General features: G+C 37.5%; 3 protein-coding genes across 3 annotated transcripts in view; all 3 read right to left on the reverse strand.

The window, feature by feature from the left end:
• LOC107720753 (mucin-5B-like) overlaps positions 1-4,529 on the reverse strand; it is a 12,345-nt gene extending 7,816 nt beyond the window's left edge. The window contains exons 1-12 of the mRNA XM_016528578.1: positions 4,526-4,529; positions 3,847-3,878; positions 3,585-3,762; positions 3,414-3,502; positions 3,208-3,327; positions 2,685-2,783; positions 2,460-2,579; positions 2,177-2,275; positions 1,960-2,079; positions 1,378-1,417; positions 1,081-1,198; positions 508-738 (exon numbers count right to left, since the gene is read on the reverse strand). Of these exons, the coding sequence (XP_016384064.1) occupies positions 508-738; positions 1,081-1,198; positions 1,378-1,417; positions 1,960-2,079; positions 2,177-2,275; positions 2,460-2,579; positions 2,685-2,783; positions 3,208-3,327; positions 3,414-3,502; positions 3,585-3,762; positions 3,847-3,878; positions 4,526-4,529 (1,250 nt within the window). The remainder of the gene's footprint in view (positions 1-507; positions 739-1,080; positions 1,199-1,377; positions 1,418-1,959; positions 2,080-2,176; positions 2,276-2,459; positions 2,580-2,684; positions 2,784-3,207; positions 3,328-3,413; positions 3,503-3,584; positions 3,763-3,846; positions 3,879-4,525) is intronic.
• A 1,300-nt stretch (positions 4,530-5,829) lies between these two features.
• On the reverse strand, positions 5,830-11,590 carry LOC107720754 (mucin-2-like). Its single transcript, XM_016528579.1, has 5 exons — positions 11,557-11,590; positions 8,999-11,431; positions 7,140-7,297; positions 6,576-6,750; positions 5,830-5,897 (listed from the first exon to the last, which is right to left on the reverse strand). Exons 1-5 carry the CDS (start codon positions 11,588-11,590, stop codon positions 5,830-5,832), a joined length of 2,868 nt encoding a protein of 955 aa, XP_016384065.1.
• A 115-nt stretch (positions 11,591-11,705) lies between these two features.
• Positions 11,706-18,357, reverse strand: part of LOC107720755 (mucin-2-like) — a 15,708-nt gene continuing 9,056 nt past the window's right edge. Inside the window, exons 17-26 of the mRNA XM_016528580.1 lie at positions 17,076-17,331; positions 16,918-16,970; positions 16,519-16,619; positions 15,188-15,343; positions 13,881-13,985; positions 13,526-13,705; positions 12,569-12,814; positions 12,316-12,472; positions 12,034-12,162; positions 11,706-11,866 (exon numbers count right to left, since the gene is read on the reverse strand). Of these exons, the coding sequence (XP_016384066.1) occupies positions 11,706-11,866; positions 12,034-12,162; positions 12,316-12,472; positions 12,569-12,814; positions 13,526-13,705; positions 13,881-13,985; positions 15,188-15,343; positions 16,519-16,619; positions 16,918-16,970; positions 17,076-17,331 (1,544 nt within the window). The remainder of the gene's footprint in view (positions 11,867-12,033; positions 12,163-12,315; positions 12,473-12,568; positions 12,815-13,525; positions 13,706-13,880; positions 13,986-15,187; positions 15,344-16,518; positions 16,620-16,917; positions 16,971-17,075; positions 17,332-18,357) is intronic.

The raw sequence follows: 18,357 nt of genomic DNA on the forward strand, positions 1-18,357 counted from the left end.
TATATATATATATAAAAATTTAATTTGCTTTCTTGGCGTGACAGATCAACAGAAGTCAAGCAGGATATTTTTTATCCACAGATGCTCTATACTGTTTTTAACAGTGTATTTTTTTTTTAAGTAAAAGGGTATAAAATTATATGGTAAAACCTGGTAATTGGTTACTATTCCTTCACTATAAATGGCAAAAAACTGTACTGGATTTAACAGGACATTTTGTCATTTTTTTAACAGTAAAATGCTTTTAAATGTACAGATTTTTGTAAGTGAAAACTATGGTCTTATCATTTACAGCGAAAAACCATAAACTGAAATTCCCATAACTTGCATTTTGCCTGTTACCTGTATCATTATTGTGGCTATCAGTATATTACACAGGTATAAAATAGATCGTATTACTTTAGGTGGCATATTAGCATTATGCCAGTTAATGGAATGTACAGATTTGTACCATAATTTTAGTACCGTCCCCTTGAATAGTATTCTTTATGGTACGGTTTTGCTAACTTTTCTCTCAAATTCGGATGTTCCCAGAAGTGTTCCGGGGATTGTACAGGGTTCTTCTTTTCAGTGTATTCGTCACACTTGGTAGGAGTGCATCTGCAGCTCTCAACATAAATGTAGTCATGAAGGATCTCGCTGCTGTTGGCACACTTCAGCATCACCTGTCGTTGGCTGAATTTCTCCTCCTGGCAGCAAGAACAGTTGTGCATCATGATGTTCTTTTCCATCGAATACCTGCACGGGTTTACAAGAAAACACCAGTCAGATGGCTGCAGTATAGCTGGATGTGAGCTTATCCTAACAAAGGTTTGGATGCGTAAGGCACAATTAATAATGTATGAATTTCAACAAATACATGATGAAATACCAAACAAAATGGCTAACAAATGAGCTGACTTCACTTTATTGAGCCTTTCTGCTACTGGTTTCAAGGTGATTTGTTTTTGTGGATATTTGTCGTTGTTGTTTTTGGATCATTACTGTTACTCTGTAACTCTTAAGACATTTACGGTTTTTCTGAGAATTTGAAAGAAAAAAAATAATTATGTGTCATGAATAGGTGTGCAATTCTCTCACCTTGATCCGTCGTCACAGTGGCCAGTGCAGGATGCAACTTCTACATCCTCGATGGAATTGCAATCTTTCACATGCAGACGGATGACGTTCTTCTCAAGAACACAGTTGCTGGTTTCACCTGAGAGATAACAGAGGCAGGTAAGCCTTACCTCTCGTGAACAATATATGCTTTACATTTTATGTAGTGCCCAACATGTTATTTTTCAATTTACTTAACATCATTTAAATGATCTGCATAAATAGGGTGGAAAAACAATTATAACGTTTTTGTCAGACTTTAAGGAAACAATGTCTTACAGATCTGGCAGCATCCATCTTTATCAAATTGCACTGTTCCCTGTAAGAACACAAACAATAGAAAGGAAACCATTTAATATGGTAAAATTCTGTCTGAATTGTGAGATAAAAAGTCACAATTATCTTTTTTAATGTATTTGACCTGTGGCCGAAACAGGATTCCATACAAAACAATGATCACAGCCATTTGAACATAATTACTTTTCCCAAACATATTGTACATTTTCATTGATTTGCTACAATTTGCACATCTTATTTTCTTTAAACACTACCATGCAATTCTCCAATCCAGTATTCAAATGGTTAACACTGCCATTTAGACTTTTTTTGTACAATGTTTTGACACAATGAGTAATTTATACTGCAGAAGAATGTCAAAGCGGCTTTTTTATTTTTTGTGAATAATTGACATTTGGTCCCTTACACAAAGAATCTAGAAGACTACATTTGTAGTGTCCATTTTTAAGCCCTTATCCACTTTCATTGCTTGGAACAATATGGAGGTGAGTAAATGGTGACATATAAAATACAAGCGGAACAAGGATGTAATCTGTGCTCCTCAAGTTCAGATGCTGTACTTACAGGCACACAGTCATCTGGATTAAAGGGCGGGCACTGCTTATAGCTCTCCATTATCATAAACATGCCATTCCTTTTCAGACAGGTAGCATTCATGCATTTAAAATAGTACTGCTTTCCATCCTAAACAAAAAGAAGACTGAAACATGAAGACTGAAGAACAGAGCAGATGATGAACTGAAATAATTGAAGAAAAGTTTGAGAATATTTTTAAATGTACCTTGAGAACATGTCTGGTTTTGTCTGGTGCATCATAAATACAGGCCACTTGTCTACATGATCCACAGCACTCTCCATCTTTTTTCACATATTCAAACCCCTTGAAGTGCAAAAACAAACAAGTTTATATGATAGTTTTAATACTACCGCACACAATGCTGCATTGGGGCTGTCACAAACATCCTCAATAGTTGGAAAAATGTGCAAAAATGTGAAATAAGCAACAACCAAAAACATTCGGAAGAAGTGTTTGATGCGGAGTTGAAGCTATAGATTCTACTTACAGGCCCACAATCAAATGAACTCAAGTAAGGACATTCTGTTTTGGTCTTCTCAGTCACAAACGAGCCATTCAATTTATGACAGGTAACAGTTTCACATTTGTAATTGTCAACGTCTCCATCCTAACAAAAGATAGACAAACTCCATTAGGGCTGAAGAATAAAGCAAGATTCTTTGTCTGATGAACTGAAAGACTGAATAAAAGTTTAAGAATGTTTCCAGTGTACCTTGAGAACATGTCTGATTTTGTCTGGTGCATCATAAATACAGGCAACTTGTGCACATGTTCCACAGCACTCTCCAACTTTTTTCTCATATTTAAACCCCTTGGAGTGAAAGATAATTGTATACAGTGGTTTTAATAATCCAGTGGCACCTTTTACTGCATTTTCAAATGTTTTAAGTAATACTTTACAAATGATGATGTTAAAAATGAGATGTAAAACAATATAAAATATTTATTTTTATAAAAATATTTTTATATAAATATTAATATATAAATATTTTTATATCTTTCTGATCTCGTCTCCCTTTCTCTCATACTTTGCTTGTAAATATTGTTCTTAATCTTATCCTAATAAACGAGAAAAAAACTGCTTATTATTATTATTATTATTATTATTATTATTATTATTATGCGAATTTCCATAATAGATGGAAAAATTTGCAAAAAATTGAAATAAGCAACAACCACAATACATCCAGAACTAGTGTTTTATATGTGCAGTTCAGGCTAGAGAATCTACTTACAGGCCCACAGTCCTTTGAACTCAAGAAAGGACATTCTGTGTTGTTCTTCTCAATCACAAACGAGCCATTCATTCGATGGCAGGTAACAGTTTCACATTTGTACTTGTACTCCTCTCCACTCTACAAAAAGACAGCCAGAAGACTGAGGAACAGAGCAGATTCTTTGTCTGATGAACTGAAAAGATAGAGAATGTTTTCAAATGTACCTTGAGAACATGTCTAGTTTTGTCTGGTGCATCATAAATGCAGGACCCTTGTGTACATGATCCACTTGGGCACATGTCAATGGCACAATCTACAACAGTGAGAGGGGACTTAAAAATGGCACTGCAATCTTGAAGGAAATCCTATTAAAAAGAGAAACAAACTAATCTTACGGCAAACTTGTTTGCTACAGCATGGCTCTGAGGGATTGGTGACATTGACCAGCACAAAGCCGCGCTCAGTGCAGATCTCAGGATTTACATCAGGACACTCTTTGGGCTTACAGAACACTGATTGGCTTGCCCTATCACAGACACAGTCCTCACAGTTGTACCTAAAACGCTCATCATACTGCAACGGAAACAAAAAATTAACAGCCATGGGATGCTTTTTCAACAAGTGGCTATTAAATGAACAGTTTAAACCTTGCTGTACCTCACGTGGAGTCCCAGACGGGTCCAAGCATCCTACAAGAAAAGACCAAAATCAGAAACTTTCTAAAAAATGGTTATGACATGCATGTTGATGTGTTTGATGCAGGTACAGTATTAAGACCAAGGCGCCACCTCTAATAGACACACACACGCATGCACACACACACACACGCACGCGCGTGCGCGCACACACACACACACACACACACACACACACACACACACATACTGTAATGGCCTCTCACCACATTTTGGCACACATAATCCTGACTCCTTGTTGAAGAGTATTGTGTTCTCAGGGCAGAAGCAGCCTTCTGTGGGCACTGTTATGCTCTGCATAGGCCTGGAATTCAAATATGATTTACAGCTTATTACACACAATACATTTATATCACATTAAAATTTCATCCTAGGCTGTTTTAACACTGCAATCCAAGGAGGGTGTCAGTATTTTTAAGCACTCATCCAAACTTTTGACTCAACTGCATGTGTAATGTGCAAAATATTTTGGCATGCTCATCAGAAGTAAACAATAAGATATTGTTTAACTCTTAAACTGTACAATAATGCTATCTCCTATCTCCTACCCATGTATATTTGTCATTAATCAGCACTGAATTGTGTCTTTCCACAATGGTCTAAATGATTTCAGAATAAAAGGAAAAAGGGACATAGCCTACCCATCTCTACACGTTGGTGGTTCAGATGGAACACAAGGCAAAAAGATTTTATCTTCTGAACATTTAATGTCTGAGGAAGAAAAGTTAAAACAATTTCTTAATTCAAATCTCTATAGCACCTGCACAACATTCCACTTGAAACAGGAAAATTAGTCTTCAATCAAAACGTATTTAATTTGATAAAATATATTTATACAGATTAAATTAAATCGGTTTGGTATATCAATGAACTTACTGCAATGCTTAGTGTAGTTCCTCCAATGTATGCAGACTCCGACCTGTGAGCAAGCACTTGCATAGCTCTGAAGACTAGCACACACCATGGTGGAGTTGTTCATATTACAACTATCCAATTGACAAGCTAAAAAGAAGTTTTTAGGGGGCACGTGGGAATGGCACGCGTCGAACAGCCTGGGGGAGTTTAGAATGAAGAATAGATGATTGAAAGGACAAATATTACTTTGGAAGCAATCATGCAAAGTTTGTTGCACTTTTTTTTAATTACACCTCATAGAATGCACTCACTTGCTCTCGAGAAGGTTACATTCAGATTGGGCTGGGCATGGTGTCTTTGGCATGGGTGGGGATATATTCAAGACTGGGGGTTTTGGAGTTGGTTGGCAATTTTTGCCATTCACACCACTGGCTGGCCAGTAATCTGCCATCACTTCACAGTCATTGACCAAGATGCCTCCAGGGATCATGCAGTCATCAGCCTGGTTGTTGTTGCACGTTCCTTAGTGAGAATTATTTGGAATAATTTAGATTAATAATGCACAAAAACAAACCTCTTCATACAACAACGGCTTTCCTTTTTTATTTTACATCACCATGCACATATTGTTTTATTAAACAAAATACTTTTTTACAGCTTTCACAGTTAGTGAAATATTTACAAAATATCCTTTTATTTATCTGTTCTCCGCTACAACTTATGATTTTATTGTTAAATTACTTTAACCTGATATGACCTCCTTAACCCTTTAAACTTTTTTTTTTAATGTGCTGACTTACCACAGTGGCCTTGTGTGTTGTTTCCAAAATGCTGCAATGGCAGATTGATGCTAAAGCCAAGGGTTCTGAATGTTATATCAACATTCAGCTCTGGAATACTCAGAAACAAGTCTAGTCCTGAGCTTATTACTCTCACACCATGGTGAGCATATGGCAGCGTTAGCTTAACATTGTCCTTCAGAGCCTTATAGAAAAACAGGCATCCACAAAGAAAACCAACACATTTACAATACAGTGCAGACCAAACACATAGTGAAAGTCTTTTCGCAATCTTACTGTAGGTCTCACCTCTAGATCTGCACCTCCAATGTGATTCCTAAGTGTGATGACTTGATCATTGTAAGACGCAGTAATGGATCTGGGACAAGATGCATGCTCACCAATGTCACAGTAGATATAGTCAATGTAGATCTTCAAATGGTATTGAGGCCTAATTTCCTCCATTAATATATAAGTGCAGTTTCCTTGATAACTGTAGAAGAGTCCATCAAATGTGATGTAATGTGAGTTACCCCAGCCTTGACAAAAGCCTATGATTAGGAGAGGGTGGAAAAATAAGAAAAGGTTATGGACCAAACACTAAAGTTAGTCAGTTATTTCAGTAGTCCTCAGACCCATCTGGGGTTTCACAATCAAACCTTCTAGCAATACCATCAGCACAGTATAATTTTATTGCTTATAATGTTTATATTTTTTTGTCCTGTTGTCAATGCAGGATCAGGATCTTTAATTTGGTTGGAATTTGTTGGAATTTTGGTTGTAAAAGTGTATTTACAGTTCCAAATCTCATCAGTTGAGTTAGAGTAGGAACTAAATAAAAAATGGTAAACCATAGGACTGAGCAGACCCTTTGGTGGAGTGGTGGATAGTGTATGCTTTGGTGGCATAAATGGCATCCACTTCACCTTACGCAATGTGTACTTAAAGAATGTAAAATGCTACATGCACAATGAGCCAGGAAAGAGGACATTATTATAAATTTCAGTGACTGATGGCAACCACAAAGTTAGAACTACAGAAGGAACAGTTTACTTACAATCACAGGCATACTGCTGGCAGCATTGGCGCTTATCATAGACCAGAACTGTCGGCTGATGATTTTCACAGGTGATGTTCTGGAGCAGAGGACATTGCAATGGGGCAATCTCGATGACGTCTCCCTTTATGCACTTTGCCATAGTGCAGTTAGATATGCTGAAGGTCTCGTTAGTCTGGAAATATTAAAGAAAGTACTAGAATTAGAGAATCTGATGAAAGGCAAATTGAATGGTATTCATTTGTTGCTTCCTTGGCTATTTCAAAATGGGCAAGAAGAACATTCATAAAAAATGTATTCTTGCAAAAACATCGCATTTTGTACTTATAAATTCTTACACTGAAAAAATGATAACCTAAAAAATGTGCTCGATGTGGTAACTGAATCAACCTAAATATATTAGGTTACACCAGCAAAACTAAATTTAAGGGTAAGATCAGATAGGAATAGTTCTTTAACGTAATAATCACAGGTTACCACTTTTTACAGTGTACTATGAAATGACACGTTTGTGTAATCAATAACAGAATGAATGTATATGTTAAATGCATATGTATATTTTACAGTTTTGTTCCATTTAGGACAGTCATATTGTGGAGCAGGTGTAGGTGATATAGGTGACGGACATAGCTCAGTGCTGTTCTGAATTGCACAGGTTATGGAGCAGATCATGGTGAGACAAATCCCTGAGCCAATGTGCTTCTGATCCAATATTGACTGTCCTATAAAAAAGGGAAAGTAATCAGAATTGAAACAACAGAACTGTTAGAAAATTTCTGACAATTGTAGAAAATTTAAATGGTTTTACAATTCAATTTACAGTTACTAACCAGGCTTATATTGTCTTCCTTGAACTACACAAAAACACAGTATAGTGCTCTGACTTGTAGATGTAGGTGTAAACGGTGTAGAAACAGTTGTTTTAACAATTTGTGGATAATTCAAAGGGGGAGTTGTGGTATGTCCATGGACAATAATTATTGGTGTGTTAGTAGAGGAGGTAGTAGTAGATGTAAATGTTAAAGTAGGTGTTGTGGAACTAGTTGTACTAGTTTTAGATGGTATTTCTGTTGAGGTAGGTGGTGCATGAGTAGTTGTAGTAGTGGAGGTGGTTGTATATGTTGAAGGTGTTGTGCCAGTAGTTGTGCTAGTTGTAGATGCTGTTTCTGTTGAAGTAGGTGGCAAAGGAGTAGTTGTAGTAGTGGAAGTGGTTGTAAATGTTGAAGGTGTTGTGCCAGTACTTTTACTAGCTGTAGGTGGTGTTTCTGTTGACACAGGTGGCGTAGGAGTAGTTGTAGTAGTGGAAGTGGTTGTAAATGTTGATGGTGTTGTGCCAGTACTTGTACTAGTTCTAGGTGGTGTTTCTGTTGACACAGGTGGTGTAGGAGTAGTTGTGGAAGTGGTTGTAAATGTTGAAGGTGTTGTGCCAGTACTTGTACTAGTTCTAGGTGGTGTTTCTGTTGACACAGGTGCCGTAGGAGTAGTTGTAGTAGTGGAAGTGGTTGTAAATGTTGAAGGTGTTGTGCCAGTACTTGTACTAGTTCTAGGTGGTGTTTCTGTTGACACAGGTGCCGTAGGAGTAGTTGTAGTAGTGGAAGTGGTTGTAAATGTTGAAGGTGTTGTGCCAGTACTTGTACTAGTTCTAGGTGGTGTTTCTGTTGACACAGGTGCCGTAGGAGTAGTTGTAGTAGTGGAAGTGGTTGTAAATGTTGAAGGTGTTGTGCCAGTACTTGTACTAGTTCTAGGTGGTGTTTCTGTTGACACAGGTGCCGTAGGAGTAGTTGTAGTAGTGGAAGTGGTTGTAAATGTTGAAGGTGTTGTGCCAGTACTTGTACTAGTTCTAGGTGGTGTTTCTGTTGACACAGGTGCCGTAGGAGTAGTTGTAGTAGTGGAAGTGGTTGTAAATGTTGAAGGTGTTGTGCCAGTACTTGTACTAGTTCTAGGTGGTGTTTCTGTTGACACAGGTGCCGTAGGAGTAGTTGTAGTAGTGGAAGTGGTTGTAAATGTTGAAGGTGTTGTGCCAGTACTTGTACTAGTTCTAGGTGGTGTTTCTGTTGACACAGGTGCCGTAGGAGTAGTTGTAGTAGTGGAAGTGGTTGTAAATGTTGAAGGTGTTGTGCCAGTACTTGTACTAGTTCTAGGTGGTGTTTCTGTTGACACAGGTGCCGTAGGAGTAGTTGTAGTAGTGGAAGTGGTTGTAAATGTTGAAGGTGTTGTGCCAGTACTTGTACTAGTTCTAGGTGGTGTTTCTGTTGACACAGGTGCCGTAGGAGTAGTTGTAGTAGTGGAAGTGGTTGTAAATGTTGAAGGTGTTGTGCCAGTACTTGTACTAGTTCTAGGTGGTGTTTCTGTTGACACAGGTGCCGTAGGAGTAGTTGTAGTAGTGGAAGTGGTTGTAAATGTTGAAGGTGTTGTGCCAGTACTTGTACTAGCTGTAGGTGGTGTTTCTGTTGACACAGGTGACACAGGTGCCGTAGGAGTAGTTGTAGTAGTTGTAGTAGTTGTAAATGTTGTAGGTGTTGTGCCAGTACTTGTACTAGCTGTAAGTGGTGTTTCTGTTGACACAGGTGCCGTAGGAGTAGTTGTAGTAGTGGAAGTGGCTGTAAATGTTGAAGGTGTTGTGCCAGTACTTGGACTAGCTGTAGGTGGTGTTTCTGTTGACACAGGTGGCGTAGGAGTAGTTGTAGTAGTGGAAGTGGTTGTAAATGTTGAAGGTGTTGTGCCAGTACTTGGACTAGCTGTAGGTGGTGTTTCTGTTGACACAGGTGCCGTAGGAGTAGTTGTAGTAGTGGAAGTGGTTGTAAATGTTGAAGGTGTTGTGCCAGTACTTGGACTAGCTGTAGGTGGTGTTTCTGTTGACACAGGTGGCGTCGGAGTAGTTGTAGTAGTGGAAGTGGTTGTAAATGTTGAAGATGTTGTGCCAGTACTTGTACTAGTTGTAGGTGATGTTTCTGTTGACACAGGTGCCGTAGGAGTAGTTGTAGTAGAGGAAGTGGTTGTAAATGTTGAAGGTGTTGTGCCAGTACTTGTACTAGTTGTAGGTGGTGTTTCTGTTGACACAGGTGCCGTAGGAGTAGTTGTAGTAGTGGAAGTGGTTGTAAATGTTGAAGGTGTTGTGCCAGTACTTGTACTAGTTGTAGGTGGTGTTTCTGTTGACACAGGTGCCGTAGGAGTAGTTGTAGTAGTGGAAGTGGTTGTAAATGTTGAAGGTGTTGTGCCAGTACTTGTACTAGTTGTAGGTGGTGTTTCTGTTGACACAGGTGCCGTAGGAGTAGTTGTAGTAGTGGAAGTGGTTGTAAATGTTGAAGGTGTTGTGCCAGTACTTGTACTAGTTGTAGGTGGTGTTTCTGTTGACACAGGTGCCGTAGGAGTAGTTGTAGTAGTGGAAGTGGTTGTAAATGTTGAAGGTGTTGTGCCAGTACTTGTACTAGTTGTAGGTGGTGTTTCTGTTGACACAGGTGCCGTAGGAGTAGTTGTAGTAGTGGAAGTGGTTGTAAATGTTGAAGGTGTTGTGCCAGTACTTGTACTAGTTGTAGGTGGTGTTTCTGTTGACACAGGTGCCGTAGGAGTAGTTGTAGTAGTGGAAGTGGTTGTAAATGTTGAAGGTGTTGTGCCAGTACTTGTACTAGTTGTAGGTGGTGTTTCTGTTGACACAGGTGCCGTAGGAGTAGTTGTAGTAGTGGAAGTGGTTGTAAATGTTGAAGGTGTTGTGCCAGTACTTGTACTAGTTGTAGGTGGTGTTTCTGTTGACACAGGTGCCGTAGGAGTAGTTGTAGTAGTGGAAGTGGTTGTAAATGTTGAAGGTGTTGTGCCAGTACTTGTACTAGTTGTAGGTGGTGTTTCTGTTGACACAGGTGCCGTAGGAGTAGTTGTAGTAGTGGAAGTGGTTGTAAATGTTGAAGGTGTTGTGCCAGTACTTGTACTAGTTGTAGGTGGTGTTTCTGTTGACACAGGTGCCGTAGGAGTAGTTGTAGTAGTGGAAGTGGTTGTAAATGTTGAAGGTGTTGTGCCAGTACTTGTACTAGTTGTAGGTGGTGTTTCTGTTGACACAGGTGCCGTAGGAGTAGTTGTAGTAGTGGAAGTGGTTGTAAATGTTGAAGGTGTTGTGCCAGTACTTGTACTAGTTGTAGGTGGTGTTTCTGTTGACACAGGTGCCGTAGGAGTAGTTGTAGTAGTGGAAGTGGTTGTAAATGTTGAAGGTGTTGTGCCAGTACTTGTACTAGTTGTAGGTGGTGTTTCTGTTGACACAGGTGCCGTAGGAGTAGTTGTAGTAGTGGAAGTGGTTGTAAATGTTGAAGGTGTTGTGCCAGTACTTGTACTAGTTGTGGTTGGTGTTTCTGTTGACACAGGTGGTGTCGAAGTAGTTGTAGTAGTGGAAGTGGTTGTAAATGTTGAAGGTGTTGTGCCAGTACTTGTACTAGTTGTGGGTGGTGTTTCTGTTGACACAGTTGGTGTAGGAGTAGTTATAGTAGTGGAAGTGGTTGTAAATGTTGAAGGTGTTGTGCCAGTACTTGTACTAGTTGTAGGTGGTGTTTCTGTTGACACAGGTGGTGTAGGAGTAGTTGTAGTAGTGGAAGTGCTTGTAAATGTAAAAGGTGTTGTGCCAGTACTTGTACTAGTTGTAGGTGGTGTTTCTGTTGACACAGGTGGCGTAGGAGTAGTTGTGAATGTTGAAGTAGGTGTTGTGCTAGTAGTTGTATTAGTTGTAGATGGTGTTTCTGTTGATGTGCAGGGTTTCTGTATTGTGATCACAGTGGCATTTATACAAACTGCATAATAGCACATTCCCATGTCATCCTTAATGTTGTAAATGGTGTCATTGTGGCCATATTGTTTTCCACCATAGTTACAGCACCCTGTAAGATGCAAAACAACATATTTTTAGATTATTGTGAGTATTAAAATACATAAGGAAAAGAAAATCGTAACTATTTGTCAGGATTTAAACTACAAATGTTTTTTTCTGTGTTTAGTGTTTCACTTACCAGGTGTTCGAAAACATTGTATATTGCCATGTTCATTACAGATGCTGTCAAAAGAATGTCACATATTAGGTAATTTGAATAAGAGTAACAGGTGGAGGAACCACCCACAGAAATTTATGCTTTATATACTTTGTCAGGGTCTACATCATGGTCCATACCACTCATGACAGGACTTATCAGTTGGTATATTCTCTTCAGGCTTGTACTCGATTCCATTGACATAGCATGTGGGAATACACTCTTTCACACAGACCTGATTCTGCTCATCAAAAATAGGTTTGTCCTCTGGACATTTTGGATAACATCCTGCATTAAAAATTTTTTTTTTAAAAATGGCAGTTTCATGAATATTTCTACGTGGCCCAGTATCAATGGTCCCTAAACTTAGCAATCATTAAAAAATGTTTAGCACTACATATAAGTCCAAGAAACATCCGTTGTGTACTATGAATACTCAGTCTTCGAAAACTCACCTTCCAGGTTGGGTAAAGTGTTATTGCAGATACTAAGAGGGTTGCGACAGGTTTTGTAGCAAGGTATACCACAAGGATTATAATGCCATGTGCATCCTTCTGGTTTATTGTAGTAGTCACAGTACACAGCTGATATGGGAATATGGACATAAGTATGAATACATACACACAGAGTAAATTAAATACAGTAAAAGCGCAATGGCTGAAGATTCTGAATCTACATGAAAATTCACATTTGGATATTACAGATTTAGTATGTGCACAAGAATTAAAGATGCTTACGGCAGATCTCAGGGGTTCTCCAGTCCACACAAACACCTGCCTCATTGCAGGCTTGAGCATAAGCTGCAACAGCTGTACAGAAGCACTCACAATCTCCACCTGTGTCACATGCACACGAGTCCTTCACACAGTTCTCATAATATGGGTTTGGATCCACCTGTGGGAACAAGCATTTCCATCCTTTATGCTGGATTCCTGTATACCACATTATAGGAAACTTCCTTTATTGATTTAAAATGCTTTCAAACTGTACCTTGTTATGGCAATGTTTCAAAGCACCTTCACGGTCCTTTATGATGCTACATTGTAGTTTTGCCCATGGCTCTCGTTCAAGGTTCTTAAAGCATGGGTCAAAGTCTGGTGCAGCATCAGGGCAGGTGCCTAACACTTTCCAGCTGTCGGCAAACTCCATTATATCTGTGGTTTGCAAACTGCCTTGAGTAGTGAAGTCATCTTTTCCATTCCCATTGAAATTTCCACATAGTCCACAAACGCCTCCCTGTGAAAATATAAAGATCACATATCTCTGGAGTTCGGTCACCAACATTAATATCTTCTCTGTTTATATTGGTTACTGTACTTATTAAAACTTTGGAAACATTACAGTTTTTATATATTTTTAATTAAGTCTCCTATGCTCACCAAGGATGCATTTATTTGATCAAGATACAGTAAAAACAGTAATATTGTGAAATATTATTACAATGCAAAATAACTATTTTCTATTTGAATATATTTTAAAATGTAATTTATTCCTGTGATGCAAAGCTGAATTTTCAGCATCATTACTCTTGTCTTTAGTGTCACATGATCCTTTCAGAAATCATTCTAATATGCTGCTTTGTTTTGTGGAAACATTTTCAGTATTCTTTGATGAATAGAAAGTTCAAAGAACAGCATTTGTTTGAAATAGAATCTTCTGAAGGATCATGTGACACTAAAGACTGGAGTAATTACGCAAAAAATTCAGTTTTGCATCACAGGAATAAATTACATTTTAAAATATTTTACAATAAAAAATAGCTATTTTAATTGCAATACTCTTTCACAATATTAGTGTTGTTTTCTGTATATTTTAACAAAAATGTTGAGCATAAGAGACTTCATTAAAACATTTAAATATTGTAATATTTCCAAACTTTTGAAATACTGTATTTATGCAGTATGCAACCATGGAATAAATTCTAGATCATGCCTTAATTCAGCTCACCATGTGTTGAGGTTGCAGAATGATGCGGACAGTTGTTTTGCGGTCCCACAAAACTGTCAGTCCAATGTCAGCATCAATGACAAGGTACATCCCAATGTTTGTCTTGTTGTAATTGATCTGTGGGCCACTTTCCATATCAAAAGCTGTTACAGTCCCACCATAAAGCTCTAGCTTAGTTCTCTGTAAGAGTTTGTAAGAGAAATAAAAAAAAACTAATTTCAGAATGAATTTATGATCATGTGGAATAGATACAAAATAAATCCTTTGTTTTAACAGTAAATGCAATGTGTTGTATTGAAATTTGCATGCTATTCGGGTTTGTTCATACAGAGATCAGATAGAAACCTAATCTTACCCCCAAAAGGATGACAACAGCCTTTGAGCATGTTGTCCCTGTTGTTCCACAAGGAATATTCTCAGTGATTACATGAAAAAGTCCTGTCTTATTTCCACATTTATCCTTAAAAACAAGAGGACATTACATTACAAACAACAACACAAAAACATACATTATGCCACCCCTCTTGCTGCCTCCTGATTAAAGTGGTTTATTTGTAATAAAAAAAAAGTATTATACTAAATGCCGTAGTGTCACTATGATAGCAAGTCGTATGTCTCATAGGCACAGTAAAGGTGCACAGAAAATAAAAGTACTTGTCTGGTGGTACCTGAGCAGCTATATAACTGCACTCTCCCCTGAAGCCGAATCTCTGCTGGTCGAAAGTTTTATAATGTCCGCTTCCATATATTGTGCAGATGCCTGGACAGATTTTTTTTGTGCATGTCCATGTTCCGTGTTGACAAGTGCTGTAACAAAGTAATACAGAAAGTGGACTTGAATCTATATGAATGTGCAGTATGTTCTAAAAACCCAACTAGTTGATATCTTTTTTGGGATTACATGCATTGATAGATGTTTGTATCCAAAGTGAACTACATTCAATTCAAGGTATACATTTTATAATATTTATTTCATCATACATTCCATGGTAATCAAACCTTTAACCTGCTAGCATCTACTATTTGTGACCCTGGACCACAAAACCAGTCATAAGGGTCAATTTGGTGAAATTGAGATTTATGGATCATCTGAAAGCTGAATAAACCAGCTTTCCATTGAAAATTTGAAATTATTTGAAAATCTGGAATCTGAGGGTGCAAAAAAATCAAAATATTGAGAAAATCGCCTTTAAAGTTGTCCAAATGAAGTTCTTAGCAATGCTTAGCAATGCATATTACTAATCAAATTAAGTTTTGATATATTTACGGTAAGAAATGTACAAAATATCTACATGGAACATGATCTTTACTTAATATCCTAATGATTTTTGGCATAAAAGAAAAATGGATAATTTTGACCCATACAATGTTTTTTTTGGCTATTGCTACAAATATACCCCAGCAACTTAAGACTGGTTTTGTGGTCCAGGGTCACATTTGAGTAACAGGAATGCCCAGAGTCAGACACCAGGAGGTGAGGGCATGCGGCCCCAGTTATAATAAGAAAAAAAATAGTGGTGGGGTCTGTTTTTGAATAATATATATTGATATTTTAGTAGAATTATCCAAGTGTAGATTCTGTGTGGGTCTAGTATTATGGCTTAGTATTCAATGTAACTTTACAAAAAGTGCTAATTAGCCGTGGAAAAGACTGTAGCTTACACACCAGTTATTGCAGTCTACGGTTATCTCAGTCCCTGGTGCATAAAACTGTCCATTGTGAGGACATGGACAGTCATAAGGTTTAACACAGTTTCCTCTGCCATCATCCAGTAGACCTGCAGGACACTGGCAGCCAGATTCACAGTCCTGCGAGAACTGTGGGTGTGGTTGGATGAAGAAGATCAGAGACAGCAAAGTAGAAGAGAGAGAAAGAGAGAGAGAAAAAAAATAGTTACTGACAGATCTAGGGGAGTAAATATTTGAAAAGCATTTTATAATCAGTATACAAAAAAGGTTAACTAGCACTTTCCACAAATAGGGAATAACTAAATATGTGACCCTCGACCACAAAACCAGTCTTAAATCGCTTGGGTATATTTGTAGCAATAGCCAAAAAACATTGTATAGGTCAAATTTATCGATTTTTCTTTTATGCCAAAAATCATTAGGATATTAAGTAACGATCATGTTCCATGAAAATATTTTGTCAATTTCCTACCGTAAATATATCAAAACTTAATTTTTGATTAGTAATATGCATTGCTAAGAACTTCATTTGGACAACTTTAAAGGCGATTTTCTCAGTATTTAGATTTTTTTGCACCCTCAGATTACAGATCTTCAAATAGTTGTATCTCGGCCAAATATTGTCCTATCCTAACAAACCATACATCAATGGATTCAGATGATGTATAAATCTCTATAAATTGACCCTTATGACTGGTTTTGTGGTCCAGGGTCACATATTATACAAACATTTTCAATGAGGTTCTACATTTTTGCAACCCTGTTTTAAGTTGCAAAACCAGCATTTGAGACATATCTAAGATTAAAACCCTGAGTTCTGTATTTTTTAATTCTAGAAAAACATAGTTCTAAAAAACAAGGTAATTCTAAAAAACACAAGAATCTAAATGTATCAAATTAATAAATAAAATGCAAAATAATAAATAAAACATATTTTTATCATTGGTACATTTGCCAACTCTATTTTGATATATTTGCTAAAATTGGTATTAACAGAATTTATTCCATTTCTACAAGAGAGACCAGGCTTTTTTCACACTGTAGTGGACATCTCTGAGGATATGTTTAATTCTGAAATAGGCACATTCATTGAAGTTCTGGTTGCAATAAAACCCACTGAAGTTAATGAAAATGAGATCACTTGGCTTATGATATGGCATTGTGCTACTGGAGTGTTTTAGTAACTATCAATTAGCACTGGAAAATACTTTTAAACTACCTCTTCAATCACTGCCAGGTGAAAAGCTCCTTTATTAGCAGGATAAAGGAGAAATGAGAAAAGACAGATTGGAAACTGGGCTTACACAATCAATTTCCTTTTGCATACAAGTCTGTGCACACAACAATCCATGTTCATCTGGACGTGCGGTACTGCAGTTGAAGAAAATCTTTGGAGGAGGACACTCTGCAAAAGATACCAGACAGTGAAAAAAAGACTCATAGGAAAGAGTTTTATATTGGTAACCATATTTGGAGACGTAAGAAACTGGAGTTTATTTCTAAACAATGGTCAGCCAATTGTTTCACTGTGCAAACATCTGATAGAATAATTATTTTTGTGTGACCATAATTATAGTTAACTCAATATAATTAATTCAATACATGTTAACCACTCGTGGCATCATTTTGATCACCACACATTCCCTTAACCTGATTAAAGTTCTGGGTGTAAAAGAGAGGTATCCAAAAGTGTTTTTTCTTACCCACAATTGGAGGTTTCCAGGACAGACAGCGGAATGTTCCATTCACACAAATACTGGAGAGAAAGTTTTAAGATATTAAGATCACAGTTTGGAAAGTGTATATTTTAACAGTTTTAAATCTTTACAACTACTGCATAAAACTAATATCATCCGCTCACCAGTGTTCATTCTTAATGTTGATAGATGTGCCAGGTTGGACTGTCACTCCATTGTTGTAACATGGACATTTTTCCATAGGTACACACAGTCCATTCTCATCCTGGTAGAGTCCCTCTGGACATGCGCATCCGTCAACGGGCACAAAGTCAACGCTGCAGCTTTGGCGCTCAGAGGCGAGAGACAGACAGGTACGCTGACAGTTCTGCAGCTCATAGGAGTAGTTCTGCGAGGCCGGGCAATTCTCTGTATATTTCTCTGAGGGGATCAGTTTGAAAGGGATTGTGTCTTAAAGATGCATGTTGCACTCTACAAAAACAAAACAGAACCAAAAACTCTAACCTAAAAAAACTGAGTGTATGTGTGGACGTACTGCCTGTTAGTCATCCCACTGTCCACACAATGATCGTTTCTCCTCTTTAAGTATATATTTAGCTTGTAATATATGTGACCATTATAGAGCATGCCATTTCAGTTAACCATATATTGTAAATGGTCTGATATATAGTAAAGGACAACAACTAACTTTAGTAAATATCTGCTTGACCACTGACCAATCAGAATCAAGTATTCCAGAGCCCTATAATAAGTGAAAAGCTTATTTATGAAATTTACAGACCCAATGGATGGGGTATTAGGAAAGGCCATCTATCCAGATACATTTGTATTGTCTTTATTCCATCTTTTACTAGGCTGCTTGCAGCACTAAAAAATAAAATCTGTACCACAAGATATGTTGAAAATCTGTTTTGAAAGAGTCGTGGACTTATATTGAGGATGGCAATAGCTAGTAAAATGGTTGACCTTACTGATTTATATTTATGCATTCATTGCATTTTTTCTGAATTCACTTCTAACATAAAGTACACTGTCATTGGACCTCTTTTTTTTGGGCAATTCTAATGGCAATTCTTATAGATGCTTTCATTTAACTGAAGTTGTTACAAAACACCTTGAAATACAATAGGATGTATTAGTTTTTACCTCAGTCTCACTTCCCCAAGTTACATTTTAAATATAGGCTAATTGTTTGGCATTCTGTGTTTTGTCCGGGATATGAGGGAAATTGTGGGTTTATATAAGGGAGGTTTTGCCCTAGTTACACCTAAATCCAAAAATTCTTTAAAGGGGTGGTTGATTGCGATTTCACTTTTTTAACGTTAGTTAATGTGTAATGTTGCTGTTTGAGCATAAACAATATCTGCAAAGTTACTAAGCTGAAAGTTCAATGCAAACGGAGATATCGTCTTTTAAAATTCTGGCAGTTTAATGCCTACAAAAACG

Source organism: Sinocyclocheilus rhinocerous, unplaced genomic scaffold (genome assembly GCF_001515625.1).
Source record: "Sinocyclocheilus rhinocerous isolate Xijiao unplaced genomic scaffold, SAMN03320098_v1.1 scaffold1022, whole genome shotgun sequence".
NCBI classification, from domain to species: domain Eukaryota; kingdom Metazoa; phylum Chordata; class Actinopteri; order Cypriniformes; family Cyprinidae; genus Sinocyclocheilus; species Sinocyclocheilus rhinocerous.